Source organism: Rattus rattus, chromosome 6 (genome assembly GCF_011064425.1).
Source record: "Rattus rattus isolate New Zealand chromosome 6, Rrattus_CSIRO_v1, whole genome shotgun sequence".
NCBI lineage: Eukaryota > Metazoa > Chordata > Mammalia > Rodentia > Muridae > Rattus > Rattus rattus.
Window position 1 is genome coordinate 2,776,465 of NC_046159.1, and position 12,348 is coordinate 2,788,812.

At 51.0% G+C, this 12,348-nt stretch overlaps 1 protein-coding gene across 1 annotated transcript in view; it reads right to left on the reverse strand.

The window, feature by feature from the left end:
- Bcat1 (branched chain amino acid transaminase 1) overlaps positions 1-12,348 on the reverse strand; it is a 47,839-nt gene that overhangs the window by 17,016 nt on the left and 18,475 nt on the right. The window contains exon 6 of the mRNA XM_032905394.1: positions 2,049-2,212. Within this exon, the coding sequence (XP_032761285.1) occupies positions 2,049-2,212 (164 nt within the window). The remainder of the gene's footprint in view (positions 1-2,048; positions 2,213-12,348) is intronic.

Here is a 12,348-nt window from a genome sequence, read left to right on the forward strand (position 1 = left end):
GTGTGTGTGTGTGTGTGTGTGTGTGTGTGTGTGTGTGGTGGTGGTGGTGTTTTGTTTTAGTGTGTGTGTATGTGTGTGTGTTTGTGTTTGTGTGTGTATGTGGGTGTATGTGTGTATGTGTGTGTGTATGTGTGTATGTGTGTATGTGTGTGTGGGTGGTGTGTGGGGTGTGTGTGTGTGTGTGTGTGTGTGTGTGTGTGTGGTGGTGGTGGTGGTGTGTGTGGTGGTGTGGGTGTGTGGTGGGTGTTGGTGTGGTGTGTGTGTGTGTGTGGTGGGTGTGTGGTGTGTGTGTGGTGGGTGTGTGTGTGTGTGGGTGTGGTGGGTGTGTGTGTGTGTGTTTGTGTTGTTTTGGGTGTGGTGTGGTGGTGTGTGTGTGTGTGTGGTGTGTGTGTGGTGGTGGGGTCTGTGTGTGTGTGTGTGTGTGTGTGTGGTGTGTGTGTGTGTGTGTGTGTGTGTGTGGTGGTGTGTGTGTGTGTGGTGGGTGATGTGGTGTGTGTGTGTGTGTGGTGTGTGTGTGTGTGGTGGTGGTGGTGATGGTGGGGGGGATGGTGGTATGTGTGTGTGTGTGTGTGTGTGTGTGTATGGTGGTGGTGGTGGTGGTGGTGGTGGTGTGGGGTGTGTGTGTGGTGGTGGTGGTGGTGGTGGTGGTGGGGTGGCCGATGGTGCCGGGGTGTGTGTGTGTGTGTGTGTGTGTGTGGTGGTGGTGGTGGTGTGGTGGTGGTGGTGGGGTATGTGTGTGTGTGTGTGTGGTGGTGGTGGTGGTGGTGGTGGTGTGGTGTGTGTGTGTGTGTGTGTGTGTGTGTGGTGGTGGTGATGGTGGCGGGTGTGTGTGTGTGTGTGTGTGTATGGTGATGGTGGTGGTGGTGGTGGTGTGTGTGTGTATGTGTGTGTGTGTATGGTGGTGGTGGTGATGGTGGGGTGTGGTGGTGTGTGTGTGTGGGGGTGTGGGTGGTGTGTGTGGGTGTTTGTGTGGTGGTGGTGGGGGTGTGTATGTGTGGGTGTGTGTGTGTATGTGTGTGTGTGTGTATGGTGGTGGTGGTGTGTGTGTGTGTGTGTATATATGTATGGTGGGGGGGGTGGTGGTGTGTGTGTGTGTGTGTGTTTATGCACAAGTGCCTATAAGGGCCAGAAAGAAAGCATCAGATCCCAGGGAGCTAGAGTTAAAGGTTGTTGCCAGCCTGCTGACACTGGTGCAAAAAACTCAACTCCGGTTCTCTGGAAGAGCAGCAAGTTCTCTGAACTGCTAAGCCCGGGGACTGGAATTAGGGAGCTGATACTGCTTAGGTGAGATGTAACAGTGTTGCATAACACAAAGACAGAAGGAACAGACCCGAGGCACCCAAGCTACAGTTCCCTAGAGAAGCCTATCTTCAGAAATGCTCTGAGGGGGGTGGAGAGCACACGGGGCTTGTGGGACTCAATTCACATCTGGCTTCGGTGGCCCCTATCAGAGGCCTATCGCTGGGCTATGACTTTCCTAATCCTCTCAGAACATGACTGAAAGTCACTTTCCAGGAACACCTCTGTATGTCACCAGTTGATTCAGACGGGGGACGAGCCCGGGGAACTTGGCTCCTTCTGTTGTATCCACCGAGGGACATTCTGAATTCAGAGCCAAGTCAACCTGACACTGGCCAACACATCTCAGATGCTCGTTCGTTTCCTGCCAGCTACAGACGGCCGGTGAAACAGAAAACAGACGGCCAAGCAAAGCCGAAGCAGGGATTCCCTCTGCCCCTTCACGGCAGGCGTGCCGGCCATCGGCCGCTAAGCAGATGGTGAAACAGGCACCTTCCCAGACAGGGTTCCCTGGAGCCGAGTGAAAGCCTGTAGCTGGGAAGGACGCAGGTTCAAAGCACTGCTCTGCGCCCATCCCACGCCGCTGCCTGGGAGGGCAGGCCACAGGCAACACCTCCCACAGCTAACACCTTTACAAAGTTAAATCTTAAACCACAGCAGCTACCGAGCGCACCGCCACTGACAGCGCACAACAGCCACTCTACAGCCAGGAGAGACGCACCAACGTGTGGACACACGGACCGACTTACCAGCCCATCTTGAAGTTTCCAGTCCCACCTTTCCAGGATCTGACGAACTTTGGGTTGGCCCACAGGGACACCGGAGAAAAGGTCCCATTAGAAAAATAAGACCCCACGGGGCTCAGAATCACAAAGAGCAGAGCTTTAGAAGGCTTCTTGACTCCAAGCGATGGCTGTGAGGAGGAGGGAAAAAAAAACAAACCATACCTCTGTAACTCCATGAGACATCCTTCTTAGGGTCTAAAACAGACCTGTGCCCACATCCCGGAAGGTCGCCCAAACAAAGTTTAGTGACACAAAGCTTTTTAAAGAATATACTGAAAATGGGTATTTAAGTTTGGGTGTGGGAGATGGGCAGGATGAGATGGGACGGAGATGGCCCAGTGATGAACGCTTGTTTGTGGCCTAGCATGAAGAGTTGACTAACTGAGTCTGATCCCTGAGTGTCACGGGATAGAAAGAGAACCAACCTCTACGAGCTGCCCTCTGACCTCCACAGGCATGCTGTGGTGCGCACGCGGTCCCCCACCGACACCTTGCACACACAGCGTAAATAAATGATTGTAATTTAAAACAACTCTAGGTTTCCTTTTGGTTTGCTTCGCTTTCGGAGTGGTGATTTTAGAGGAAGAAACACAGCTGTCAGTTAAGTTGCTGATATTGCTTACCGGATGAAGGAGGAACCTTTCTCTAATCCCCAGAACATAACCCCGTCTAGACTTTTCAAAACCTGCTGGGCGCTCCAGAAAGTGTGAGGGCTGTGAGTGAGCGAAGGGCAGGCACGGGGAAGCAGGCTGTGGTGGCGCCTGCCTCTGCGGCAGTAATGGTCAGCAGGAGGCAGAGACAGCAGGCAGCACAAGTCCCATCTGAAGGGGACAAGAGAACTTAGACCTCACATCATGAACAGGGAGCTGGAACGATGGTTCAGTTACTAGCACTGGCTGCTCTTGTAGGGGACCGAGGTTCAGTTCCCAACACCCACAATGGTGTCACAGCTGTCCATAACTCCACAGCCAGGAGGTCCAGTACACACACACACACACACACACACACACACACACACACACACAGAGCACACATCCAGGTAGGCAAAATGCCCATGCACATAAAAATAAGAATAAATAAATCTTCAGCAAATGAAATCGAGACCGAGGACAGCCTTTTCCACATACGGGAAGACTATAGGAAGTCAGGGCAGTGGATCCTCAGAGACCCAAAGCCCCAGAGGCTGTGAGTCATAAAGACAGAAAGGTCAGCTCCAGTCGGCTATGCAATGCGAGATGGCAGGAACAGAGCAGCAAACCAGGATCCCCCAGGATGGATGCTGACCACTGCAGTGTGCTGTACCTGTCTCACAGAGTGACAACCAAGGGGGACTTGACTCTAGCTGGCTGCCTACCTTATGCTCTTTGCCTGGCAAGCTGATGCTGGACTCCGGGGCTGCCTTTTACTCGAGTCTCTACCATGCCTGTCTCTAGCACGCGCTGCCTGCCTCAGGCCCCCTCGCTAAGAACCAGGAGTAAAATATCTGTAAGCCTCAGGATGCATCTGTGGGCTGGTGAGGGGATTGTCTGCCATGTATGCTTGACCGCCTGAGTCCAGTCCCCAGAACACATTAAGGAGCCAGATGTGGCAGGAGGCACGTGTGATCCAGCACTCCTACAGTGAGGTGGGAAGAAGACAGAACTATCAGCCAGAAGCTTGTGGGCAAGCTATCCGGGAGCTCATAGCATGGCAGATAAATCCTGCCTCGTCCAAGTGAAATGAGAGAACAACTTCTGAAAGCTGTCCTCTGATCCACACACTGTACTGCTGTGCCATGACACATGTGCGTGCGGCACGCACACACACACACACACACACACACACACACAAGCGCATGCTCCCAAACATACACTCATATACACATTCACCCACATACAAACACACACAATACACACAAACACATGTGCTCACAAACACACACACATACACACAAACACACGTGCTCACAAACACACACACATACACACATACACACACAAACACACATACTCACAAACACACTCTCACACACTTACATACATATACACATTCACACTCACACACACAGTCACAGGTACATACATTCACACACACATTTGCACTCACACACATATGCACTCACACATTCACACACATGCACATACAACACACACACACACACACACACACACAGGCACACACACTTACTCACAAATACTCGGGAGAACCAACCAGGGCTCTGAGCCCCTAGAATAAACTGATGGTGAATTACATGACTGAGTCAGAGTGACCAGTCAGAGAGCAGTGGGGCTGGTTTGAATGGTTGGTTGGTTGGTTGGTTGGTTGGTTGGTTGGTTGGTTGGTTGGTTGGTTAGTTGGTTAGTTGGTTAGTTGGTTGTTTGGTGGGTTAGTTTTTGTTCTGTGACTGTCTCTTTCCATAGCCCTGGCTGTCCTGGAACTCACTCCATAGTCCGAGCTGGCCTCAAGCACATAGATCCACCTGCCTCTGCCTCCCCAGTGCTGGTATTAAAGGTGTTTGTTCTTTAATAGAAACTTTACTGGAAAAATGACAATCTTCTCCCCTGCAGGGTAAAGAACTCTGTCCTCTCATCTGGGAGGCAGACTGTGCAGAGCCACACCTGGTCTGTCCCAGATTTGAGGGAACCATCTTATCTCTGAGAGCTTATTCGGTGATGAGCCAAGAGGATGGTGAGACTGTGGGCGAGGAGTCAGATGGGAGGTAACTGAAGGACTCGCTGGTTCAGCGCCTTCGTGTCTCTGGTGCTGGGAACACCTCTTTGTGGTTAAATGGCCTTGAAGCTGCAGTTGGGATATTTTTACTATGTCAGAAGCAAAGGCAGTGGGGGGAACGGGGATTGGGGGTGGCAGGAGGACACTTCCCTAGTTGCCACACACAAACACCGGTGAGGGCGCCGAGGGCGTGAGAGCTGGAAGGCCCCGGATCCCATCAAACACTCTCTCTCCCCTTTTGGGCTTTTCTAGAAGCTAGGAGGAAGACATATTGTAAAAAGGGAGACCCAGTCCACAAAAGCCCAGGGGGAAAGGAGTCACCTCACCCAGTAAATACACCATCTGCCTCATAAACGCCATAAGAACATCTTTTAAAGATCCCAGCACAACTGGTCGGGAAAAGGAAAGGCGTTAATGGGAGAGGGTTGGGCCAAATACATTAAAAATGGTCCGAAATGTCATGAGACCCTTTAGGTGTGGTTAACATGTACTACTGCAAAGTAAAGTTTCAAAATCCACAACCGAGAGCTCAGTGGGCCGCTCGCCCGTTACGGCCAGCCCGCTGCAGGCTCCCTTTGAAAGTCTGCTTCACTGGACAAACGTCTCTGAATTCTTTTCCTTTGAGACAAAGAACCAGGAGGAACTGTCACCAGTAACAGCACCCTGTGTCCTGAGGGCCTCACCTGGCTTCCTGCCTTTTGTTCGAGGTTGAGGATGTAATTTCCCAGGCTTCCTGCGTAGCATACTTCCCCTGCCATTTTGGACTATCCCTCCGTAATCGTAAGCCCAAATGAACCCTTCCCTCTACAACACAACAACAGAAAAGTACCCAACTCAAATCATGAGTCGGGAGAGGCCACTCACCGTAAATTACTGATGTAATAGGTCAGATATGAAGACCACATCTACCTTCTAAATTCCTGAATGAATTGTCTGTCTGACCTAATAGCACCTTGTCATCTACCTCGGGATTGCTGAGCACCTCAGTGAGTGCCCACACAGGAAGTATTTTATAACTAAGTATTTATACAATACTAAAAAAAAAGTAGCTAAAAAGGAATATTTTCTTTCCTCTGTACTAAATTTAACCTCATTCTGACTGAGAAGGTAGATATCTGTGGCAGATCACACAAAGCCTTCAGGTTTTTAACAGTAGTCCAAAAGCAAAGGCAGATCTCTCTCTCTCTCTGTAAATGTGCTTTCCCTGACCTTTGCATTTACTCCACTAGGTGGCAGCATCGAGCACTGTTGGAAAGAGGCAGAATTAGCCGCTGCCATCAAACCTCCCTCTAGAAAAAGCACCTTGATGAACCGTTTCATTCATATACGTATCCTTAGCAACAGCTAAGTTATACATTGGCATTTTTTTAATGCTGGCTAAAGCTATGTGTGGGAATGTTAACTTGGTATTTTTCTAAAATTTAATCCAGGTCCACTCACATCTGCAAACCTGAAGTTCCTCTGTGTCCACAGATGGCTTAAGCAGCTTCCGTGGCTTACACTCATTGTCTCTCCATGGAAAGAACTCATTGAGGGGGCTAGAGATGTGGCTCAGCTGCTCTTGCAGAGAACCCAGACTCAGTTCCCAGCCCCTGTCTGTAACTCCAATTCCAAGGATCCGATGCCCTCTTCTGGCTTCAAAGGGGCACTGCACCCATGTGCACAGATAGAAATCTTCAAAGAACTCACTGGCCATGTCACTTCAATACTGAGTGTTGAGTCAAAATTCAGTCTAGGCCCCAAGAAAGAGTTGGGGACAGGCGTTTTGCCCCCCCCCGCGCGCGCGCGCGCACACACACACACACACACACACACACACACATTCAGGATCCCTCCCCTTGCTCCAGTCTCTTCTACTGAAAAAGCAATTTAGATCCTACGCTCATTAAGTGAGTTTTGTTACGTAATGTCAACCGAATGACAGACAAGGTTCTGGGATGATAACGTTGTGCTTATTATGGAAAACAAAAGCCGTGTAATTAGGGAATAAGGATGCTGGCAGCTGGGGGAGACTGCAAACGACCTGGGACAAGTCTGTTTGTCTCGGGAACATTTCAGCATGGTGGTTCACGAGGATCAGACCCATTGGTCCTCTGCCTAGATAAATGGTGCTTGGGTGGGGCGAGAAACAAAGGCAACTTCACACTGAGCGTTGCCACTTCTTTCTGGGTCACCCGGAAATCCCTCCACAGAAGGCGGGATGTCACGAGTTATCTGAAGGGTGACAGAAAGGGGTCAGTGAGCTGAGAAATTCCATTAGTCTACAGTGTGGCCTCAGAGGCAGAGAGCACAGCAGCCGGCAGGGGGATGGGGGGGTGGGGGGGGGAGGAGAGGACAGTCCTGACCAAAGCCAACCAGAGCAAGTAAGGTGCCTGGGGCTGAAGGAAGACCAGCTCACTTGCTTCCCCTGACTTCTTTTTTAAAAGGATTCAGAGTTAAATGAGAAAATAGAACCATGTCTCAGGCCTGTCATCTCAGCATTTAGGAGGCTGAGGCAGGAGGATTGGGGGACAAGGCCAGTTTAGTTGCATAAGATTTGGAGGGCTGAATAAGTCTAGAAGAGGAGAAGGAGAAAGAGGAAGAAAAAGAAGAGGAACAAGAGGAGGAAGAGAAGGGGGAAGGGAAGAGGAAAGGGGAAGGAAAGGGTGAAGGAGGGAGAGGAGAAGAGGAGGAGGAAGGGGAAGAGGAAGAAGAAGAGGAGGAGGAGAGGAGGAGGAGCAGCAGCAACAGCAGCAGCAGCAAGAACAACAACTGAGGGCAGGAGAGATGCCTAAGTGGACTGAGTGCCTGCAGCTCCTACAAGGACTCGAGACCAGTTTCCAGCACCCAAGTCAGGCATGCCTTACAGCAGCCGTAATTCCAGCTCCCAGGAATTCAAAGCCCTCTTCTGACATCCTCAGTCATAGGCAGGCATGGGCTGCACACCCGTACATGCAGACAGAGCACTCACATATGTGTAATAATAAGAGAAATAATCAACACGGTTCCCAAGGCCTTCCCTGGAGGCACTTGGTGCTGCTGCTGCTGCTGCCGCCTGACTTCCAGCCCCTGCTGGGCATGGTGTACCATTCAATCCCTCCCCCCTCCCCCTCTGCATCCTCTCCTGCCCTCCCCACTTCTACCAACAGGGCTATGTCCTCTACAATCTACACTGAAGCCCTGACTCCCTGCATTGATGACTTTTCTCACTGCTGTGGGGAAGGAATAGCATAGGGCACTGGGGCGTCTGGTCTCTGTGTCCACAGTCAGAGAGCAGGGAGAGAGGGGCAGGCGCTGGTGCTCAGCTCCATTTCCCTTTTATTTAGTCAGGGACCCAAGCCGGTGAGTTGGTGCCACAACATTCAGAGTGGGTCTTCCCTCCCGGCTGCATCCAACACTGAAGCCCGTCTTACAAGTCCTTTAGATGTCACTTCGGCCTCAGTTAGGTGCTGTGATATCTGCCATCCCAGTCTCCTGCTTGCCAAGGGTGGACTAATTAATAGTCATCTTAATTCTACTCATTTCTTCCTGTGTTGATAACCACTGTAACTCCGTAAAGCAGGACCATTTCTATCTATCACGCACGTTTTGTCTACATGTATGTAAGCGTACTGTGTGTGCCCCGGGTCCCTGCGAAGACCAGAAGAGGGCTTTAGATGCCCTGTAACTGGAAGTGACAGATGTTTGCGAGCCACCGTGTGAGTGCTAGAAACGAAACTCAATCTCTGCGAGAGCAGCACGCATTCTGAGCCGCTAGCCATCTCGCCAGCACCGTGATTCCTGATGTCTATCAGGTATTTGTAGAAAAACAACCAAACCTTAGTAAGACATTCCTTATAGAAAATGGCTGTAGAGACAGTCAGAGAAGCAAGCACCTGTAACCTCAAGAGTCTGAGGCAGGAGAATCACTGTGTAGTCGAGTCCAGCCCAAGCTACAAAGTGAGTGACACAAGAGACCCTGCCCCACACAGATAACATCAAAGCCACTATGTCTGAAGGTCAGCCGCTGAGGAGTACATCAATGGCCACCTGCAGGCTTTGCTATTGGAGGATAGCTCTGTCCCATGGGCTCAGGTGACAGAGTCCCTGGTTACTTCTCAGGGATACTGAAGGTCGCTTCTGAGAATGGTGACTTCACACTCAGACTTACAAATGCCCCATAAAGTAAGCAGAGAAGGACAAAGAAGCCAGGCATCTCGGTGCGAGCGTTAGGAGGCTTCACCTCTAGGCCAATGGCGCCTCAGAGATACCAGGTGTACTGGCTGGTTTTGTGTGTCAACTTGACACAGGCTGGAGTTATCACAGAGAAAGGAGCTTCAGTTGAGGAAATGCCTCCATGAGAGATCCAGCTGTAAGGCGTTTTCTCAACTAGTGATCAAGGGGGATGGCCCAGCCCATGGTGGGTGGTGCCATCCCTGGGCTGGTGGTCCTGGGTTCTATAAGAGAGCAAGCTGAGCAAGAGAGGGGAAGCAAGCCAGTAAGAAACATCCCTCCATGACCTCTGCATCAGCTCCTGCTTCCTGCCCTGCTTGAGTTCCAATCCTGGCTTCCTTTGGTGAGGAACAGCAACGTGGAAGTGTAAGCTGATTAAACCCTTTCCTCCCCAGCTTGCTTTTTGGTCATGAAGTTTGCTCAGGAATAGAAACCCTGACAAGACAGTAGGATGTGCAAGATGCAGCTGTGGAACCAGGAAGATCTCTGCTTCCTCTTCCACTGCCTGCTGCTCCCCCTCCTCCCCTCCTCCCCTCCTCCCAGCCACTATGCTCAGATCCAGCAGTTGGGAACCAGCTGCCTCCTGCATTCCTGACACTGAAGAGAGGTCCCATCCCCCACAGCTCAAGTCACCTGCACGGAAATGAAGCTGTCAGGTGACACAAATGACTATTACAGCCATTTCCCTTGAGGCTTCACCTCTAGCCTAACGGCACCTCAGAGAGTCCAGGCCCAGCACCACAGGGTGTGTGAGGAAGCTCCATTACTGGCAGGGGGTGTGGTCCTAGAGCTGAACGCTCAGCCTTAAAACTGAACACTGGAAAAGGCGGAGTGCGAGGTCGGGACCCAAGAAACACTGCTCGGTGGGTCTAAAATCAGTCCTAAGCAGAAATGTGCACACGGTCACGTGCACAGGAACACTGGGAGAGGGTCAAGAGGAGGAGGACAACAACACATAGTCCCTCACAGCCAATGTCATTTGCTCACTGCCACAGTCATCGGTCAACTCCTTCCCTTCCGATGTGATGGGACTTGCTTGCTCGTTTCCATGGGCAGGGCAGGCTGGGTGGCTATGTGGCTTTTAAAACCTAAGGTGTTGTGATAGTTTGCACATGCTTGGCCCAGGCAGTGGCACAATTAGGAGATATGATCTTGTTGGAGGAAGTGTGTCACTGTTGGGGTGGGCTTGGAGACCCTCCTCCTAGCTGCCTGAGGATGCTCAGTCTGTTCCTGGCTTCCTTCGGATGAAGATGTAGAACTCAGCTCCTCCTGCACCATGCCTGCCGGGATGCTGCCATGCTCCCGCCTTGATGATAATGGACTGAACCTCTGACCGTGTAAGCCAGCCCCAATTAAATGTTGTCCTTATAAAGCTTGCATTGGTCATGGCATCTGCTCACAGCAGTGAAATCCCGACTAAGACAGGCGTGTCCTGCCAGGCCTGTTACAGACGAGGTTGCAGGACCCGCTCTGAGCTGCAGGGCAGCACAGCAAGAGACAGCTCATAGGACTAGGAATCTCCTCAAGGTTCTGACCATACGATTCCAGCAGCTGGCTGGGAAAAGGAAAACGCAAACAAAAAAGCCAGAGGAGGCAGAGGCAGGAGATTACCCGTAAGTTTGAAGTCGACAATCAGGGAGAGAAGTTGAGACCATGACCCTCAAGAACAAGCACCCCGGTCCAAGCCACCAATCCCAGAAGTAGGGAAGCTGACCCAATAGGATTGGCGTAAAACTGAGGCCAACCTGGGCTATTACAGGGTAAACTCTAGGCTAGCGGGGTGAGGCTAATGAGAACTTGTCTCCTCCAGACAACTATAACAAGTAAGGTGTTGTGTTTCCCTCCGAGACTGAATGAAACATTCCATCCATCCAGAAGCTCTTCAAGCGGTAAAGGTGAACAATTCACAGCAGTTCCAGGGAGTGAGTCCCCGATTCACTACCGACATCCCTGGCTAGAATAAGAAACAAAAGCTGAGCGTTTCTGTGTCAGAAAGGCTAAGCTGCAGAGAAGACCTGAGGCAGACCAGCTGAGGAGGAAGGAGAAACCAGCCAAGCGGCCTGGAGAGATTTAGATCAACAGAGAAGCACCTGGAAAGGACACTCCCACCTGTGTCCTGCAGGCTGTGGCGTGGTCCGTCCCCAGCTTTGGGAGCTGTCACCTGTGCTTTGGTGATGCAGCTGTCTTTGAGCCATTTCTGCTCCGGTAAGTGACCCCTCACCCATATCCCTGTAAGGAATGGTCATGAAGCTCATCGGCTCACCAAGCTGGACTTAGGTGGTATGGGCTTCAGTCTATTATGGGCTCCCTATCTGGGGCATGTTGTGGCTCCCAGGGAAAAAGGTTTGTCAGCCAAACGACAAGTCCCATACTAACCTCTATAGTTTAGACATCTCCAAGGAGGCCAACTAGGCCAACTAACCAGGGCTGACTATGAGGGAGCAAGAAGATACCAGGTCAGGTGACCAAGGGCACAACACTGAGAGCAGACAAACAGACATTACCAATCAACACCTGATGTGCTGTGAGCAGGCACTGTAATCAATGTGGAATCGTGTAATCAATACCTGGGAGTCAGAGAACATGGTGTCTCCATGGAGAAAGTGAGCTCTTCAACAAAGGCCTCGTTCACATGGGCGAGGTTTAAAGGAAATAAAGAAAACTTTAAAGCAGAGGAATGGCCAAGTGAAGAAGCCTTTAAACACATTTTTAAAAAATCAAAAAAAAAAAAAAAAAACTATACTACAATTAAATCCTTGAGTCAGGCAGGCTGCCTACACATGTAGCCCCCAATACTTGCAGGCTGAGCCAGAATTCAAGCCACAGGAGCCACATGTGGTGGAACGCACTTTTAATCGCAGAGTTCAGGAGGCAGAGACAGGAGGACTTGGCGTTCGAGGCCAGCCTGGTCTATAGAGGAAGTGCCAGGGCTACACAGAGAGAGCCTGTCTCAGAAGGACCTGGGTTTGATCGCCAGCACCCACGGAGTGGTTCACAGCCATCATGACTACAGTTCCATAGGATCCAACGCCCTCCTCTGACCGCCTCGGGCACCAAGCACACAAGCAGCATGTACAGATATGTAAGTGTAACACACGTACGATAAACGAATCTGAAAACAATCCAGCCCTGGCTTCTCAACAGATGCCAGTCACAGACAGAGAAGCCGTCTGCAATGGACTCACCATAGAGAGTAGGTCTGGCAAGATAGCTCAGTGGGTAAAGGTGTTTGCCAACAAGCCTGGCCTATCCATCAGCCCTGAGTTTTATTGTTCAAACCTTCTCTACCAGCTCCTGAAGGCTTCCGGTGAAGTATATTTCCAGCAATTTCTCTTTGGGTGGGGACCCTCTCTTCCTATTATTT